The sequence below is a fragment of the Sorex fumeus genome, unplaced genomic scaffold (genome assembly GCF_029834395.1).
Source record: "Sorex fumeus unplaced genomic scaffold, SorFum_2.1 ptg000165l, whole genome shotgun sequence".
NCBI lineage: Eukaryota > Metazoa > Chordata > Mammalia > Eulipotyphla > Soricidae > Sorex > Sorex fumeus.
In genome coordinates, this window is record NW_026606222.1 from 1,292,501 (window position 1) to 1,311,616 (window position 19,116).

General features: G+C 60.2%; 2 protein-coding genes across 2 annotated transcripts in view; both read left to right on the forward strand.

Moving 5' to 3' along the window:
* The window catches only part of ZC3H7A (zinc finger CCCH-type containing 7A), a 36,450-nt gene extending 27,496 nt beyond the window's left edge, over positions 1-8,954 (forward strand). The window contains exons 17-23 of the mRNA XM_056107408.1: positions 478-554; positions 1,177-1,310; positions 1,733-1,838; positions 4,895-5,003; positions 5,453-5,586; positions 6,962-7,125; positions 8,039-8,954. Coding sequence (XP_055963383.1) covers positions 478-554; positions 1,177-1,310; positions 1,733-1,838; positions 4,895-5,003; positions 5,453-5,586; positions 6,962-7,125; positions 8,039-8,228 — 914 coding nt within the window. The 3' untranslated portion in view covers positions 8,229-8,954. The remainder of the gene's footprint in view (positions 1-477; positions 555-1,176; positions 1,311-1,732; positions 1,839-4,894; positions 5,004-5,452; positions 5,587-6,961; positions 7,126-8,038) is intronic.
* A 1,006-nt stretch (positions 8,955-9,960) lies between these two features.
* Positions 9,961-19,116, forward strand: part of TXNDC11 (thioredoxin domain containing 11) — a 41,530-nt gene continuing 32,374 nt past the window's right edge. Inside the window, exons 1-4 of the mRNA XM_056107431.1 lie at positions 9,961-10,018; positions 13,025-13,301; positions 13,854-14,019; positions 14,679-14,833. Of these exons, the coding sequence (XP_055963406.1) occupies positions 9,961-10,018; positions 13,025-13,301; positions 13,854-14,019; positions 14,679-14,833 (656 nt within the window). The remainder of the gene's footprint in view (positions 10,019-13,024; positions 13,302-13,853; positions 14,020-14,678; positions 14,834-19,116) is intronic.

The window sequence follows — 19,116 nt, forward strand, 5'->3', positions numbered from 1 at the left end:
CAGGGTTTACTCCTGGCTCTGCACTCAGGAATCAGTCCTAGCGGTGCTCAGGGGACCCTATGGGATGCTGGGAATCGAACCTGGGTCGGCCGCGTGCAAGGCAAACGCCCTACCCGCTGTGCTATCGCTCCGACCCCAACCAGGCTCCGTTCTGAACTCGACATGGGCGTTGGCTCCTTAGGAATGAGTCAGGTAGCTGGGAGGAGGGAGGCTGGGCCGGTGAGGCGAGGGTCTCACTGTGCCATCGAGAGCAGCAGAGTTCCCAGCCAGGGGCCACGTGGTCCCCTGGGAACCCCCAGGATATTCCAAGAGGACCAGAGGCGAGCATCAGCGGGGGGTCCCCGGCATAAGACTCAGGGACCAGCCGGTAGGATGAGGGGGCAGGCGGCCACAGGCAGGAGGGAAATCCGCGTGTCAGGCGGGCGCAGGGCTGGGAGACCCAGCTCAGAGCTGAGCGGAGACACGTTCCTTCCGCAGGGATCTCGCACGACGCCATCGCCCAGGAATCGAAACGGTATTGGCAAAAGATGGAGACACACGTCCCCGGGGCTCAGGTACGCTCTCCTGCACACTCTCTGGAATGGCCTGAGTGGCCTAAAGTGCGGTTAGTTGCTGGCAGAGGGAGTTGGCGCTGGGGGTCTGGTGACTGTCCCACTTTCTGAGCTGAGTGATGCTGTGGGGGGTGGGGGGTGGGGGTGAAGAACGACATTTTTGTTGATTGTCATTTAAAAAAATTGGGCCTCCAGGGGCTCGAGAGATGGTATGGGGGTTAAGGCACTTGCCCCGCATGTGCCAACCTGGGTTCGATCCCCAGCATCTTGTGGGGATCCCTGAGCTCAGAGCCAGGAGTAACCCTGAGCTTTGCCAGGTATCACCCCAAAACCAAAAAACAGAAACCAAAGCTGTTAAGTTTCTGTTAGGTTTGGTGTCGTCTGCTTTCATCTTATTCTCATTGGGGTAGACAATTGAGTATGTGGATCTAAACGTGTGGCTATAGATACAGACTTACGTGTGTGTGTGTGTGTGTGTGTGTGTGTGTGTGAGAGAGAGAGAGATGTGGGGTTAGGCCAAAGCCTGATTTGTATTTTTCTCTAAGTGAAAGCATGGGAATTCAGCCTTTGGTTCTTTCAAAACTGATTTTCTGCTAAAGTGAAACTGGTCTTTTAATTGTCCAAGGTTCTTGGCAATCAAGTAATGCCTGGATCTCTCAACATGAAGATAAAATTTGTGTGTGCTCAGTGTCTGAGAAATGGTCAAGTCATTGAACCAGACAAAAACAGAAAATATTGTAGTGCAAAAGCCAGGCATTCGTAAGTATGTGTGTGTGCGTGTGGGCTCGTGTGTCTGTGCATGGTGGGGGCGGGGGGTAGAATTCAGTCCCTGTCACCTGGGTACCTGGCTCACGGGCACGAAACCCTCCCAGTAAGGACAAAGACCAAGACTTTGAAGAGAGCAGAGGGGAATAGGTAATTGTGGAGCCTTCAGTGACGCAGACGTGGAACGGATCTCAGCATTTGGGTCCCTGAGAATTGGCCGCCCGTCTCCGATTAGCGTCGTGGGGCGTGTTTGTGTCCGTGGTCCACGGGAAGGGGAGTGACGGAAGCACGAGCCGTTTCCCCGAGGAGGGCCAAGGGGGAAGCTCCCTGGTCCTGGAGGGACAGGCCCTGTCCCCGGGCCTCGCGTGACGCCTCTCGTCTGTGTATCTGTCTCCTCTGAACTCCCTTTTCCTTAGGTGGATCAAAGACCGACGTGCCTTGCGAGTGATGTCTTTTGAACGTAAGAAGTGGATGAACATCCGTCCTCTCCCCACAAAGAAACAAATGCCTTTACAGTTTGATGTACATACGTAATTTTTAAGCCACTTTTTTTGTTTTTTTTTTTTAGAAAAAAAATATTAGGCCTTTGGCATCAGTAGCCAGTGGTGGTGATTCAGCTGTAGGCTCAGGCCCGTCGCGGTGTGCGGTCACTCCCGTCTGCTCGCGTCCTTCCCCCAACGCACGTGGCTCCGGGACACCGGTCAGAGGGGTCGGGGCTATCTGAGTTTCTCGGCAAAAACAAGTGCACGGTTGAGAAGTAAAGTCGAGACGTAGCTCTGGGCATGATGTGACTTTCCTGCACTGATTTTTCTTTGTTTCCCAAAGATGTGTTAACTTTGGGGAAGGCCTGGGACAGAGTTTGAGCGAATTTGCTATCTTGGCCTTGGCCGTCGATCCTGGTTTGGTCAGGCGTGTGTTGTTGGCTTCTTGTGGGCACGCCCAGGACCAACACCAGGGAGACCCGCTGACGGGCCCCCAACTTGGCACGTTCTTGACAGGAGAGCGGGCTTGGCCCCCATCACCGATGCTAATAGGTTCCTGAGCACTGGTGGAAGTCACCTCCCCACCCCTGCCTCCTGCCCCCCAAGCATAGAGCACTACTGGGTGTACCCCAAAGCCAGAAAAAAGGGGCCAGAGAGATGACACAGTTGGCTGAGAACATGCCTTAAGTGCAGGAGGCCTGGGTTCCATCCTTGAGACACATGACACATGCCCCCTACCCCCCAGAATTGCCTGGAGCAATGCCCGAGCATTGCCAGCATGCTTCCCCCGCAAATAAACAAGCAGATGAAGCAGATCAAGTTTTAAAATGCACGAGAACAGCATTGCGAGGGACTGGAGCGGTAGTAAAGCAGACAGGGTGCTTGCCTTCCATGTGGCCGACCCGGGTTCGATCTCTGGCGCTCCACATGGTCCCCTGAGCATTGCCAGGAGAGATCCCTGAGTGCAGAGCCAGGAGTATGTCCTGAGCACCATCGGGTGCGGCCCCAAAGCCAAACCAAACCAATAACACTAATAATAGTCGTAAGAACAACGCGAGGGGCTTTGTAACAGTGCCCTGGCGGCCCCATGTTGAAGGAACTTGTTCCTCCCAGATCTCCCACAATGTGTGTCCCAGACCAAGTTGCCGAGACGGCAGCGTCCCTGTTCCGTGGGGATCGTTTCCTCTCCACTCCTCGGGCCCTCCCGTGTGGTGGGTGACTGTCCACATGGGCGCTCGGGCTGGCTCTGGGCTCCCCGTCCCAGGGGAAGGGGCCATTTTCACTGCGTGCCTTTCGGACAGTGGCATCTGGCACTTTTTTTTTTTTTTTTTTTGCTTTTTTTGAGTCACACCCGGCGATGCACAGGGGTTCCTCCTGCCTCTGCACTCAGGAATTACTCCTGACGATGTTTGGGGGGCCATATGGGATGCTGGGAATTGAACCAGGGTTGGCCGCGTACAAGGCAAATGCCCTTGTATTACTGCTCCAGCCCCCCATCTAGTGCTCTTGAGGGCGTGAACAGTGGGGCTGGAGCAGTGGTCCAGCAAGGGTGCTTGCCGTGAACCAGGTTCGATCCCTGGCACCCCATATGATCCCACGAACTCCTGCCAGGTGTGACCCTGAACCTCCCCTCCCCCCAAAGACAAAATCAGGAGAAAGGGATGACCAGGAGCCCCTGTGGGGAGCCGTGCGTGGGAACACTTTGCCCGAGAAGCAGATGGACCTCAGCGAAGGACCCTGCTGAGCGTCCACGTGCACAGGACGGGGACGGTGGCTGGGAACTGTCCCATCACGCGCTTGCAGAGACCCCGGCTGTGTGCTCGGTCCCCGCTCACCACGGACGTTGAGAGCAGATGAGGTTCCCGTGCGGCTCCCTGGATCGTTCTGGAATCCGCACACGGCTTGCTGCTGGACGCTACCCCCGAGGCCTGTCCCTCTTGTTTGCTGCCGAGCCCCTCGTTCTCGGCCCCACACAGTCCTCTGTGCGTGGACGGGAGGCGAGCAGGCCCCGGCCGCTGCCCACCTCAGTCTGTTCATCTGGGAATGGGCACGGTTCTGTGCCCTCGGGACGCTGGGTGGGGCGGTGCCATGGGTGGGAAGCCCTCCCCTCCTGGAGCTCTGAGCGAGGGTGTTAAACGCTGCCCCAGCTCCTCGCTGGGCTTTGGGGGAGGTGCAGAGTCAGGTTGAGGCCCCGAGGGGGCACAGGGGTACATCGCTGGGGCCACACGGCCCCTTGAGCACTGCCAGGAGCAGTCTCTGACCACCACGTGGTGTGGTATGTACCCCCCCCCCCCCAAAGAGTCCAGTGAGTTCTCAAGCCTCTTCGTTTTCTCTTTGTGTGTGAGTCTGGGCTGGAGGTGCTCAGGGCTGGCTTCCCCTGGCTCGGTGTGGGGGGCCCGCCCCCCAGTCTCTCCAGCCCGGGGGCCAGCGTACTCCACTGGCCACCCCCTCGAGGCATTGGAGTTGATGAAAGAGAGGACGCGTGTCGCTTGCATTGCTGATAGTTGAGGGTTTGAACACAGAAGCCGGCCAGCTGACGGTGTTTGCGAGCCTGTAGGTCCGACTTGCGCTGGGTGCCAGGGACCCCGAGCGACCGGACAGTGTGGGCTGGGCTGGAGGGGCAGGGTGTCGGCGGAACACCCTGCTGTCACTGGCGGCTCCGGCCAGGGGAGCAGTTGCTGGGGCGAGATTTCCTCAGGCAGCCCCCGGGTGCACTTGTGCCGTGTGTGTTGGCTTTGGTCGGTGGCATCTCGGCTGCCTGAGGAAGGTGCAGACGGGAGACCCCTGGCCCTGGGGAGTCGCCACGATCAGCCGAAGCCAGGAGAATTGCAGAGTCCCCGGGGGGGTCCTCCGGGGAGCACCACACTGGCCCTCCTGAGTGAACACGTGCCCTGTTCCAATCTTGCGCTCCCTAGGGCGTGGGCAGGCTCACGGGGACCCGGGTGGGTCGGAACGGAAGCCCCCACCAGCTCGGGAGACCCGGGCGCCGGGGTTGGGCTCTCACGCAGCGTTAGGACGGTTCTGCGGGCGCGTGGGGGGGTGGAGGTGGCGGCCGCCCACCCCCCGCCCACACTCCCCCCCCCCTTCTCTCCACAGCTCTGCAACCACATCGCTTCAGGGAGGAAGTGCCAGTATGTTGGCAACTGCTCCTTCGCCCACAGCCCCGAGGAGCGAGAGGTGTGGACTTACATGAAGGAGAACGGGAGTAAGTCAGTGCTGGGGGCACGGGTTGGAGCTGGTAGAGAGCCGGTGCCCGGGTGCGTTTCCCGCCCGACTGGCCGCTCCTGCTGTGGGGCGTCACCCTTGGACACCCAGACGTCGGGCACTGCCCCCACCCCCACCCTGCAGGCACGCCTCTGTGGACACTTTGTCCCCGTGTCCTCTTTTTTTTATTTTATTTTATTTTTGCTCTTTGGGTCACACCCGGCAATGCACAGGGATTATTCCTGGCTCTGCACTCAGGAATTACTCCTGGCAGTGCTCGGGGGACCCTATGGGATGATGGGATGCTGGGAATCGAACCCGGGTCAGCCGTGTGCAAGGCAAACGCCCTGCCCGCCGTGCTGTCCCTGTCCCTGTGTCCTCTGCACCATCTTGGGGGATGTTTCAGTGACATTTAGTTGCCGCTGCTAAAAGTGACTTGTTGCCCCTCAGTACAAGATATGGAACAATTTTATGAACTCTGGCTGAAGAGTCAAAAAAATGAAAGAAGCGATGACGTGGCCAGTCAGTCTGTCAAGGAGAACGGCAAACAGATCCATATGCCCACGGACTACGCCGAGGTCACTGTGAGTACCGCGGGTGGCCCCAGGACACCCACCCCCAGTCTCTTCCGGCGCCCGAATCACCCAAGAGAGATGCTCGGAAACGGGCTCCCCTGCGGCCCCCTCCTCTGCTCCTGCAGTCTGGCCTCGGCCTCAGACTCCTGTGGCCTTTCATTGGTCATTCATCCCGCCAGGAGTGACCCCTGAGCGCAGAGCCAGGAGTCAGCCCAAGTGGGCCTCTGGATGTGACCCCAGTGTACCCCCCACAGAAATAAAAAGCCCTCAAGTTGGTTTTCTTTTTTTAAATAATGTAGGAACACTGCTATTTATTTAGTCATCGATTAAACTGATTGAATTTGGGGCTGGAGCGATAGCACAGCGGGGAGGGCGTTTGCCTTGCACGCAGCCAACATGGCCGACCCGGGTTCGATTCCCAGCATCCCATATGGTCCCCTGAGCACCGCCAGGAGTGATTCCTGAGTGCATGAGCCAGGAGTAGCCCCTGCGCATCGCTGGGTGCGACCCAGAAAGCAAAATAAATAAATAAATAAATGGATTGAATTTGAAGGCCTCAAGTTAAGGCCCCGCCTGTCTCTCTCTGGAGGAACCGGAGCCGGCGGCCGCTTTCCCAGGTCCCGTGCACCCAATGGTGACGTTCCTCCCTGATCTCCGCTCCTGTGGGACAGCGGAGCATTATTCCACTGCTCACTTCTTTTTTTCCCTTTTTTTTTTTTTTTGCTTTTTGGGTCACACCCGGCGATGCTCAGGGGTCCCTCCTGGCTCTGCACTCAGGAATCACTCCTGGCGGTGCTCGGGGGACCCTATGGGATGCTGGGAATCGAACCCGGGTCGGCCACGTGCCAGGCCAACGCCCTGCCCACAGTTCCATTGCTCCAGTTCCCCCGCTGTTCCCTTCTTGGCCAGCCCTTTGACTCCTCTGGGCCTGGGGATCTGCTGCTACTCCTGGCCTGGCTGTGCCAGACCCTGCCACCTACTCCTGCGTGTTCCCCAGCTTTTGGGAGCAGGGCCACCCTGCCGTGCTACGTTCTCTGCTGCGTTCCCTGGGCCCATCCAGACCGTGTCCAACATCTGTGCACCCTGGACGTCCCCCACCAAGTGTGGGCGCGGTTCCCAGGCCATGACCTGGGCCCTGCTGGCCTCTCTGCTGCCGCCCCCCCCCCCCCCCGCCCCCGGCACACACTTGGCCCCACGTCCCAGCAAACATCCGTGTTTGCACACCAGGTCCTGGTTGAATCGGCTTCCTTCTCTGGGCACACAGTACCCTGCTCCTACCGGGAGCTTCCGTGTCCTTGGGCCCGGGCCAGAGAGACCACATGGGGGATTTCCCATAGCCCCAGTGTCCCCGGCAGTGACCAGCCGGCCCGTCCTGCGCCCACAGGTGGATTTCCACTGCTGGATGTGCGGGAAGAACTGCAACAGTGAGAAGCAGTGGCAGGGCCACATCTCCTCGGAGAAGCACAAGGAGAAGGTCTTCCACACTGAGGACGACCAGTACTGCTGGCAGCACCGCTTCCCCACTGGCTGCTTCAGCGTCTGCGACAGGTACGGCTGGTGTCTGGGGGTGGGGGCGGGGGCGGGTCCAGCCTGTGCGCTGGCTCGGTTCTGGGCAGCCCCAGAGGTCGACAGCTCAGGGCTCAGCCTGGCATCTTGTGCCGCCTCCGCCCCGGGCCCCTGCTCCTGCCCGCAGGCTTCCTGGGCATAAGACATTCGTGTCCGGGGCCAGTCCGGCCTTGGTGTCGCGGCTGGGTTTCCTTGAAGGGCGAGGTAACGCGCTCATTGCGGCATGCTCACTAAGGCATTGCTGTTTTCCTGGCCCCAGTTAGAGCCCCGTGAGCACGCAGACGCTGGAAGATGTTCCCGTCTTCTCTGTCACTTCCCATCTTTGACTCCCCGAAGGGCTAGGGCTTTCCTTCCACATCCATGCGTCCATTCTGTTCAGCACACACCTCTCTGCTCTCTGCTTCTCCTGGTGGCAATCGATTGCCTTTTTTTTTTAATCTTTGTTTTTTTGGGGCATCCCTGACTGTGTTCCAGGCTTACTCCTGGCTCTGTGCTCATTGGTCACTCCTGGTGGGCTCAGGGGACCTGCCGGGGATTGAACTCGGGCCAGCTGCATGCAAGGCAAGCACCTTCCCCGCTGTCCTATTGCTCTGGCTCCCAGATTCCGTTTTCTTTTTTTGCTTTTTTGGGTCACACCTGGCGGTGCACAGAGGTCACTTCTGCCTCCGCACTCACGAATTATTCCTGGCGGTGCTGGGAATCGCACCCGGGTCGGTCGTGTAGGCAAGACACACGCCTACCCATTGCGCCCGCTCTTGGCCCAGCTCCGAGATTCCGTTTTCTGTGCGTGAGGTCCTCCCCGGGAAGTTGTCTGCAAACGGAAAAGTCAGCGAAGTGTGTTTGGGGTTAAAAGCCGCTGGTCACCCCCTTGCCGCTCCCCTCGCCCGTCCTCCAGGTTTGCCAGCGGGACCTGCCCGGAAGGCAGCAGCTGTAAGTTCGCCCACGGACACGCGGAGCTTCGCGAGTGGGAGGAGAGAAGAGACGCCCTGAAGATGAAGCTGAACAAAGCCAGAAAAGATCACTTAATTGCCCCAAACGATAATGATTTTGGAAAATATAGTTTTTTGTTTAAAGACTTAAACTAATATGCCGGCTTTCATGCGCGTAACCTAATCAGAGCTTCAACCAGAGAAATTGAACGTGTTGTCAGGCCTGGAGCCGAGTCGCTGTGGGTCTCTCGCTCGCATTGGCACGCCCCGACCCTCCTGAGCAGGGACCCCCCAGTAGGTAGGAACGTGGCTGTTGAACAGGGCTGCCACAGGCCCCCGCATCCCCCGACGGTGGCCGCCGCCCACTGCCCTCTGTTGAAGACTCCGGGATGACGTGTGTGGGGGGGAGAGGCGGGGGTCATTGATCCCTGGGATGACTGCGAGTTGGTCCCTCGGACGAGACCCGGGGTGACGACAACAGACACTTGTGCTCAGATCAGAACCCATGATGGATGAAATTCTTCACCTGTTGTAAACGGAACGAAGTTGTTTACTTTAATAATAAAGTTTGCTACTTATCTCTATGTAGGTTGCCGAAAAGGATTTTTTCTTAACTCAGATTTTAAGCCAAATAACCATTTAACAGTAGTATATGTTAAATGGGGGTATTTTTCTGTATTTGTATGTTTCACTATAATAAGGGAACCGAGGATAATGTGCATTGAGATTTTGGGGGGAAAAAATAATGTTTGACTCAAAAAACAATTTTATTTCTTGGTCTTTTTGCTGTTTCCACGATGATTTTGAAAGATTCAACTTGTACTGTTGGTATTGTGTAGTGTCTGGACCAATATCGCCCATAATAAAGATTTTATATAGAGATGTCTTAATCGTGGGGTGTGGTTGTTTCCATCGCAGAAACTGGGAACTAGGATCCTGAGGTGCGGATGCTCTGGAAAACACTTGGATTTCGGCAGCAGGTTGGGCTGGTCAATCCGTTCCTGCTCGGGCGCTCTGAGTCCCAGGAACACAGCACTGCGACCGCCACCAGAAACCCGTCGGGCTCAGAGTCAGCTCCGGTGTTGGAGTTTTGATGGCTGCACTTTCAGGAACGACTCACTGGCTAGGCTTTTGGGGGGACCCCTCCTCCGCTTCCAGTCACGCTGCTCCCTAGCAGGTCGTGGCCCACAGTTGCCAACGGTAGCGAAAGTACAGCCAAAGCAGGGGCTCTAGGGACATTCAGGCCGGGAGCCAGAGCAGGTGCCCTGGGGTGGGGGGATGGCGGTGATGGACCCTCAGGGTCACTTCTTGACCAGCGGCACCAAGTCAGAGGATCAAGGAGGCGGGGAGGGAGACATGAGCGTTAGTTCCCCCACAACCCCGGACCCTGAGAGGCGTCTAGGAGACTCGCCTCTTGCGTGGGAAAGGGCTTGGGAGTGTCTCTCGGTCGACACCTGTCACCCCACTGTGGCGTCAACCACAGGGCAGTGCTGTGCCGGATGCTTGTCCCTTTCTGTCTCTGCCCTGGACTTTATGGCACATGTACTTTGTCCTCAAAGTTCCAGGCAGAAGAGCTGAGGTGAAAGCAAGGCTTCGGGGCTTGTTCCCTTTCCAAGACGAGAGGACCCGGGGAACTGTGTGGTTACAGGATTTCTTCGGACGTTCCAATTTTTTTTTTTGGCCGCCACACCCAGCAGTGCTCAGGACTTACTCCAGGCTGGTGCTCAGGGATTAAACCTGGGTTGGCCGTGTGCAGTCAAGTGCCTGCTGCACTGTCCTATCCAGGGCTCTGTCACCCTTGTTGGAGGCATGGAGCAGAAAGCAAGGAGAGTCGGCCCTGAGCACCAGACATGGAAAAAAAAAAAAAACTAGTTGATGTGAACGAATTATGACCGACCTTGTCCTTGAAGAGCAAGCAGGGGGCACGCAGCTGGTGGATTCTGAAAGTGAGTTAGAGTTTCGGGAGTGGGGGTGTGACACACCTGCTTGGCTCTCTGGCCACCCCCCCAGTCTTGCTGCAGGGAGGTAGGTCCAGGTGGTGTTCAAACAGAATCTGCGTCTCCCGCATGCCAGATGTCTGGATAGGGAAGAGGAACCACCCGTTTATGGGTCCAGCCTGGGTTCCCGCCTTTCCCTGAAGCTTGGGATGCTGAGATAAGCAACAGAAGCCCTTTGAACCCTGGTTGTGTACAATGGGAAGGTGTCTTATAGAAATGTCCCAGCAGTCCTCAGCAAATGGGAAACTGGTGGCTTTTGACCATCAGTATTTTGGTTACTATGACATTTTGTTGGATTTTATAGTCTGGATTTTATAAAATCCAGCTCCCGGACGAGACCAGTGCAGTCAGTCTCCTGCCCCTGCGCCTGGCTGTTCCTCGCTGGGGTCCCTTGGAGGGGAGCGGGTTGAGCTTTCCTCCCCGCCCCGACCAGGGCTACGGCAGCCGAAGACCTCCAGGACCAGCCACCACCATGCTGAGACCACTCTCCGCACACCTAAAGGTACTGGCAGAGGGACACAGCCACGCGGGTTCCGGGGCCGAGACCTCCAAGCCTACTCGAATTGGAGCCGAGCATCTTCCACTCAGATCCTCCAAATTCCAGTAGGCGGGGGTCACACCCACCACCTGGCCCCCTGGCGCCGTGTAATCCCATCAGCGGCCAAGACTCAGAGACTATAAAATCCAGATCCCGGACGAGAACAGTGCAGTCTCTGCCCCCGCGCCTGGGTGTTCCTTCCCGGAGTCCCTTGGAGGGGAGCGGGTTGAGCTTTCCTCCCCGCCCCGACCAGGGCTCCGGCAGCCGAAGACCTCCAGGACCAGCCACCACCATGCTGAGACCACTCTCCGCACACATGAAGGTACTGGCAGAGGGACAAATCCACGCGGGTTCCGGGGCCGAGATCTCCAAGCCTACTTGGATTGGGGCCGAGCATCCTCCACCCAGATCCTTCAAATTCCAGTAGGCGGGGGTCACACCCACCACCTGGCCCCCTGGCGCCGTGTAATCCCATCAATGGCCAAGACTCAAGAGACTATAAAATCCAGCTCCCGGGAACTGGACATCTTATCAGGACATCTTTTTATCTCATTCCTACTTTGGACAAACTTGCAGGCTATCGAATGTAGCCTGCCCACATGGCAGAGTCTGGCAAACTCCCTGTGGTGTACCCAATATGCCAAATACCAGTAACAATGATGGGTCTTATTCTCCTAAAGAGCCTTGAATATAATCTCAGGGCTAGGATGAAGGAGACGTTACTGGGGCCTGCTAGAGGCAATCGACGAATAACAGGATGATGAATGAATGAAATGATTGAATGAGTGACATTTTGTTAATATGACATGCAGCCCAAATAACAACCTTTAACAACATCAAGGGGCTGGAGCAAAGTCCTCTGCACGTGGCTGACCCCAGTTCCTTCCTGAGCATCCCAGATGGCCCCCAACCAGAGTACAGGGTCAGGAGTATTTCCTGAGTACTGCCAGGTGTGGTCCAAAGATTAAAAAAAAAAAAACTAGAGGGTTAATCATTAAAAACCTGAAAGTAGGTATCTTCTCAGGTCCTTTAGACAATCCTATCAAATAATATAACACTGTATTATGGATTTGTAATATAATTTAAAAAAAAAACACTAAAAGCACAGAAAGAAGCAGGAACAATTCTATCTTGGAGAATCGCTGTACCTTCTAGAATTAAGAGAAACTGGGGCCGGAGTGATAGTACAGTGGGTGGGGCATTTGCCTTGCACGCGGCCAACCCGGGTTCGATCCCCGGCATCCCATAGGGTCCCCCGAGCACCACCAGGAGTAATTCCTGAGGGCAAAGCCAGGAGTAACCTCTGGAGCATTGCTGGGTGTGAGCCCCCCCAAAAAAAAAGCAGAATTAAGAGAAACAGGAGATTAATTCTGAAAAGTGTATATTAGAATTCCCAGAGCAAAGGCCAAGACTTTTTTTTTTTTCTTTTTGGGTCCCACCCGGCGATGCACAGGAGTTCCTCCTGGCTTTGCACTCAGGAGTTACTCCTGGCAGTGCTCAGGGGACCCTATGGGGTGCTGGGAATCGAGCCTGGGTCGGCCAGGTGCAAGGCAAACGCCCTACCCGCCCCAGGAATAACAATTCTTGGGCATTAACCAGGCGTGACCCCACAAGCCCCCCAAAATACAAAAGAGCTGCAACACACGAGGTGTTGGTGCTGACGCAAGGTGGCCCTGAGCAGTTCTCAGACACTGGAAATCGTGTCCCTTGGGGTGGGCACACACATGGTGGGGGGCGGGGGCGGGGTCATCTGCCTCAGCTTTTCTGTTCTGCATGTGGGGCCTCAGGTCTCCGTGCCCTCTGGCCTTTGCTTTTGGGCTTCCCAAGGGACAGTGGGAGCTGGGGTGTGAGCCCCAGGGACGATGCGGGAAAATCCTTTTTCTGCCACTGGCAAACCACAGCTCCTTTCTCCCCAGCTGGTCCTACCAGTACAATATTTGGATTTGGGGGCTACACTTGATGGTGACCAGGGATCATGTCAGTTTTCTTGGTTTTTTTTTTGCTTTCTGGGTGACACCCGACCATGCAGAGGGGTTGCTCCTGGCGGTGCTCGGGGGGCCCTACGGGATGCTGGCATCGAACCCGGGTCGGCCGCGTGCAAGGCCAACACCCCCCGGGGACCACTTCTGGGGGCGTTCAGAGACCCCTAAGCGGTGCCGGCGTCCAGCTGGGGTGCGCCGTGTCCAGAGCAAGCCCCTTCCGCGCCGTCCCGTCTCTCTGGCCCCCCTTGTCCTTATGCACAAAGGCCGAGAGGGGCTCCAGGCCCAGGGGACACACCAGGGGCGCGGGGGACCCTCGTCCTCCAAACTCCGCTTTCTGCGCGGGAGAGGCAGCACGGGGCGGAGGCGGGGGTGCAGCCGGGTGCATCCTCCGAGCACCGAGCCCGGAGCAGGGGTCTGCTGCGACCCGGGTCCCAGATCCCAAGTCGCCGAGACCTTTCCGGGGCCGTGACTCAAAGGCCGGGCCCCGCCGACCCCTCGGCGCGCGGCCCCCGGACCCGGCCCAGGGCCCGGCTCGACTGCGCACGCGGTTCCCCTCCTGGAAGAGGAAGAACAGCAACAACCGGCACCGGCGGGCGCCGACTGCGCCGGGAGACGCGGCCCAGCACCGCCACCTGCACGGGGCACCGGCCCGGAAGCGGCGGCCGCGACGCGCCCGGGGAGGCGCCACCGCGCAGACGCACTGGCCGGGAGCGTAGGGGGCGGGGCCTGCGGCCGGGGCGGGTCTTCCTGGAGGGGGCGGGGCCTGCGGGCCGGCGGGAAGAGGTCGGCAGGCCTGCTGTCGGCGCTACTTCGGCGGCGAGGGGGCGTGTCTCGCCCGGGTGGGCGGGGCTTCCTGGAGGGAGGGCCTGGCATCTGCGCAGACTCGGTGGACGCAGAGGGCGCGGTCGGCCTGTGGGCAGGGGCGGGGCTGTGGGCCGGGGCGGGGCCTGTGGGCCGGGGCGGGGCCTATGGGACGGGGCGCGGCCTGTGGAACGGGGCGCGGCCTGTGCGGGGGCGGGACCTGTGCGGGGGAGGGGCCTTGGTACGGGGCGGGGCCTGCGGACCGGGGTGCGGCCTGCGGGCCGGGGCGCCGCCTACGAGGGGGCGGGCCTGGCGGCCAGAGGTCGCGCGAGCTCGGCGGGCGAGGGGCGTGTCCCGCCGCGGCGCCCGCGCAGGCCCGGTGCGCGCGGGGGGCGGGGCCTGGGGGCGGGGGCGGGGCTGCTGGCGCGGGGCGGGGGCCTGCGGGCCGGGCTCCGCCTACGAGGGGCGGGCCCGGCGGCCAGAGGTGGCGCGACTCGGCGGGCGCGCAGGCCCGGTGCGCGCGGGGGGCGGGGCTGGTGGCGCGGGGCGGGGCCTGCGGGCCGGGCGCCGCCTACGAGGGGCGGGCCCGGCGGCCAGAGGTGGCGCGACTCGGCGGGCGCGCAGGCCCGGTGCGCGCGGGGGCGGGGCCTTGGGGCGGGGGCGGGGCTGATGGCGCGGGGCGGGGCCTGCGGGCCGGGCGCCGCCTACGAGGGGCGGGCCCGGCGGCCAGAGTCCGGCGCGCGGGTTGCTCGCGCGAGCTCGGCGGGCGCGCAGGCCCGGTGCGCGCGGGGGGGGCGGGGCCTCGGGGCGGGGCGGGGCTGGTGGCGCGGGGCGGGGCCTGCGGGCCGGGCGCCGCCTACGAGGGGCGGGCCCGGCGGCCAGAGGTGGCGCGACTCGGCGGGCGCGCAGGCCCGGTGCGCGCGGGGGCGGGGCCTCGGGGCGGGGGCGGGGCTGGTGGGGCGGGGCCTGCGGGCCGGGCGCCGCCTACGAGGGGCGGGCCCGGCGGCCAGAGGTGGCGCGACTCGGCGGGCGGGGGCGTGTCCGCGCAGGCCCGGTGCGCGCGGGGCGGGGCCTCGGGCGGGGCGGGGCGGCGGCGGCGGCGCTGACGTGGCGGCCCCGGGTTAGCGGGCGCGGCGGGCGGCGCGGGGTCGGGCGCGGACGGCCGGGCCGGGCCGCGGGCCGGCGGCGGCGGCGGCGGCGGCGGCGGCGGCGCTATAAAGCGGCGCGGGAGCATGTGATGTCGGGATGCCGAGGCCGCGGCGGCGGCGGCGTTGGCGGCGCGGCGGCGGCGGCGGCGGCGGGCGGCGGCCCCGCGGGGTCCCCGGGCCGGCTGCGGCGCGGGCTGCGCGGCGTCTCCCTCATGGCGCGCCGGCGGCCCGAGCTGCTGTGCGGGGCGGCGGTGCTGGGCGGCGCGCTGCTCCTCGCCCTCGGGCTCACCTGCAGGTGCGGCGCTCGGGGCGGGCGGGCGGGGGTCGCGGCGGGGTCGCGGGCGGGCGGCGGCGGCGGGTTCGGGCCCGGTGTCCCCCCCACCCCCGTCCTCGGCCCCGGAGCGAGGCCGGAACCTCCCCACGTCGGTCTTTGCTCCGCCCGGGCGCGGCTCGGGGACCCTCCGGGTCAGCGACGCGCCAGGCTGCGGCCCGCCCTCCCCTCTGCCCCTCTGCACCCTCGCTCCCACCCTCAGGACTTTTTTTTTTTTTTTGGGTCCCACCCGGCTCTGCACTCAGGAGTCACTCCTGGCGGTGCTCGGGGGACCCTGTGGGATGCCGGGAGTCGAACCCGGGTCGGCCGCGTGCAAGGCCAACGCCCTCCCCGCTGGGCTATCGCTCCAGCCCCCCACCTGTGTCTGGTCCCTGGCACTACACATGGTGCCCTGGGCACTGCTAGGTGTCACTTTTTTTTTTTCTTTTTGGGTCACACCCGGCAATGCAATGCACAGGGGTGACTCCCGGCTCATGCACTCAGAAATCACCCCTGGCGGTGCTCAGGGGACCCTGTGGGATGCTGGGAATCGAACCCGGGTCGGCCACGTGCAAGGCAAGCGCCCTCCCCGCTGGGCTATCTCTCCAGCCCCCTGTTTTATTTATTTATTTTTTTGCCTCCTAGGAAGCTCCCTGTTGTCCAAGGGGTTCTTGGGGGAAGAGCAAATGCTAGTTCGCTCTCCGTGAGCCTCCTCGGGTTCCCCAGAAGCTGCATTTGTGGGTCCAGGGGCAGGACAAGTCTCTGTTGGGGTCCGGGGAGGGGTGGCCGTCCTGTCCACGGCAGGACCTCTGGCTTTTTTCTCCTGCCGGACACCAGGGCATGTCCCCCCTCCTCCCTACACACGCATCTGCTTCCAGATCCTGCAGGGGTCCCCCAGGGAATAAAAATCACCACCTGCGGACTCGGGAGTGGCTGGACATTTTTATTCCTTGCTCGGAGGGTGGAGGGGTGGAGGGTGGGTGCTCCGTGAGCCTCACTCCCCTCCCCTCGCAAAGCCCCGGGACTTTTGTTTCCTTTCCACCCTCCGGCCCCGCGTCACACGCAGCGTTCCGGGGGTGAGACCTGCATGGTGAGTGAGGGACCAGCCTCCTTCTGGCCTGGCTCCTGGTACCCGGCTGGCCCAGGGACACGGACGCCCACAGGGTGGGGGAGAAGGTTGCAGGGTGGTGCCGGGGTCCAGGTCAGCAGCAGAGGTTCCCACGCGCCCCAGCCCAGGTTCACGAGTGATGTCAGGGGCGCGGCCACTTACATCAGGTTCCTCGCATGCCAGAACGGTGTGTGGTGTTGGCTGGGCTAGCATGTGCCTCGGAGAGATTTCAGGACAGGCCCAGAAGGGTCAGCCTTGCAAGGGAGCAGGTTGGACCAGCTCCCTCCACTCCCCCCCACCTCCCCCCACCCCGACCTGCTTCAGTGGCGCCCCTCGGCCGCCTTTGATTGAATGCTGTCGTGTTGTGATTTTCACCGCTGTCCCACTAACCCTGCTCTCTCTGTTCCCCTTTTCCTGTTTGCCTCCAAGATCTTTGTAGTGAGGAGGGTCTAAGAGGAAGGGAGAGCACAGGGTTGGGGGAACAGGAGAAGTCGTGGCTGTTGCCAGGAGCATAAATAGCGGCGTGTTGGGGGTCCAGGAATGTCGCTCGGTGCTCAGGTATGCCTTGCCTTGCAGGTATGGGGTTCCGGGTGCCCACCCTGCAAAAAAAAAAAAAAAGTCTAGGCTTGAATTCCGTGAGAGATCGCTTTCTCGTGTGTCTGTTCAGATCAAGAGAGTGGAAGAGATTTGCAGGCTGGAGAGAAGGGGGAAGATTTGTGTCTCGTACGTGGCAGATCCTGGTTTGATTGCAGCACCATATGGTTCTCCCAACCCTGGAGCGCCTCCTCAGGCCCCGAGCACCAGCTCAGTCTTGGGCTCAGGCCTTAGGGCACCGCTTGGGAGGCCTTGAGGCGGGGGATTGACTTGATGAAACAGCCATGCATCATTTTTCTCCATTTTAATCCTCACCACCCTTGGTGGTGTTTTTTTTTGTTGTTGTTCTGTTTTTGTTGTTGCTGTTGTTGTTGTTTTGATAGGGGAGGGAGGCACCCCCCCAAGCACCAAGGGCTGGCTCCTGGCTATGCTCAGAGGCCCCTCTGTGGGCCGGGATGAGCTAAGGTGCCAGGCAAGGGCCTTTAGCCCCCACCCACCCACGCGCACCCCATCTCTTCTGCCCGCCGCCCCTTCTGCTGTGGAACACGGAAGTCTACCTTTATCGCTCTGGCGCAGAGGGGAGATAGTATGCGCCCGCAGATGTGTTTTGCCCGCTGGCATTCTGTACTTTGGCCATCTCTGGGAGGAACTGCAGAGTTTGGAATCAGGAGTCCGAGGAGGCCCCGTTTACTGACCTGCAGCTCTGGACTCGCAGGGGCCCGGGGCTTGGGCGTGAGAGCTGAGGGGAGCCTGGATCTGCGTGCGGACGCGCGGGGGCTTTTGCCAGCCTGAGTTGAGCAGCAACAGATGCTTTTTTTTTTTTTTAATTAATTAATTAATTTATTTTTTGCTTTTTGGGTCACACCCAGCAATGGTCAGGGGTTCCTCCTGGCTCTGCACTCAGGAATGACTCCTGGCGGTGCTCAGGGGACCCCGTGGAATGCCAGGGATCAAGCCGGGTTGGCCCATGCGCAGGGCAAACACCCTCCCCGCTGCACCATCACTCCTGCACTTAACATGCAGTTTGGATCGTAGAAAAATACCCACCAGAGAGGGGCGGGGTGGGGAGGAGAGCACCAAGGGTCAGAGTGCAGGCTTGGCATGCAGGGGGCCGGAGTGCGATCCCTGGCACCACACGATCCCGTGAGCACTGCTGGGAGCTTCCCCGGGCATCTCAGGGCGAGACCCCACCAAAATGGGGGGACCACAGAGGTAGTATAGCAGGTGGGGCATCTGCCTTGCACATAGTTCACCCCGGTTCAATCCCTGGCATCCCGTAGGGTCCCTTGAGCCCCACCAGGACCAACACTGAGTGCAGAGCCAGGAGTAAGACTTGAGACCCCTGGCGACCCACCCCACCCCAGAAGAAAAAAACAACAACTCCAGAACCAAACTCAAAAGCACCGTCTCCAGAGTGGAGTTTCGGAGCCCTTAAGAACATCCCCACGTTGCCCAATGGCTCAGTCATCGGGGTCTCAGTTTAAAAGTCACCTCTGTGGGCCCCCCTTCCTCGGTCACAGTGTGAAGCTCCCCTACTGTGGGGGGCCACGGGAGAGGGGGACAGTGTTTGCTAGCGTGCAGAGGCCACGGGCAACCCCTCCTTCCTGGGGACGGGGCTCTGGAGGGCGGACAGGCTGGCTGCTGGGGTGAGTCTGTCCTGCCAAGGCCCCAGGCCTCTTGCTCTGTGCGTTTATCTGTTTGTGTGACCGGGTGAGCTGCTGCTACAGCGGGCAGGGTGCTTGCCTGGCACGTGGCCGCCCCGGGTTCAATTCCTGGCTCCGTATATAGATCCCTGAGCACCAACCGGAGGGATTCCTAAGCCCAGAACCAGGAGTGAGCCCCGAGTACTGCCAGGTGTGCTCTAACCCGCCCCTCCCACCCCCCCCCCCAAAAAAAAACACCCAGCTGGGTCTTTCGGGTTAAGAAGATGTTTTGCATAGACTTGACTCCCAAGTTTCGCAGCCTGAAAAAGTTATTTTGGGGCAATAAATCGATTGGCTCTAGCTTGTAACCCAGTTGCTTGATTATGCTAATCACTTGAGTTTCAAAGGAGAAGTGATCTGTGTCACGCTGGCTCCCGCCCAGGCTCTGGACACACAGGCCTCTGGGGGGGGGGGGCTGGTTATTTAGGGTTTCCTCTTTGTTTTCACATACTCAGCTGACTGCTTTTCTTTCGGACCGGGTATTTCGAGGCTCAGCAAATTACAGCACGTATGGGGTCTTTGGTTGTTGTGTTGTTATTTATGTTGTGATTGCTGCCTGCTGACATTTCATGATGACGAGAGTTCGGTCACTTTAACCTGAGGAGTGACTCCAACTTTCTTACACTGCTCTCTGGGTAGTTTTGCTTTTGCTGTCTTGAGAATTTCAGCCTGGTTGGGGCCAGGGGCTGGAGCCGAGAGATAGTCCAGCAAGGAAGGTATTTGCCTGGCAGGGGGGTGGGGTGGGGGGGGCTCCATCCTCAGCATCCCGTGTGGTCCTCGAGCCTGCCAGCGGAGCACAGAGCCAGGAGTCAGCCCTGAGCACAGCCGAGTGTAGCCCAAAACAAAAATAACAACAAAAGAGG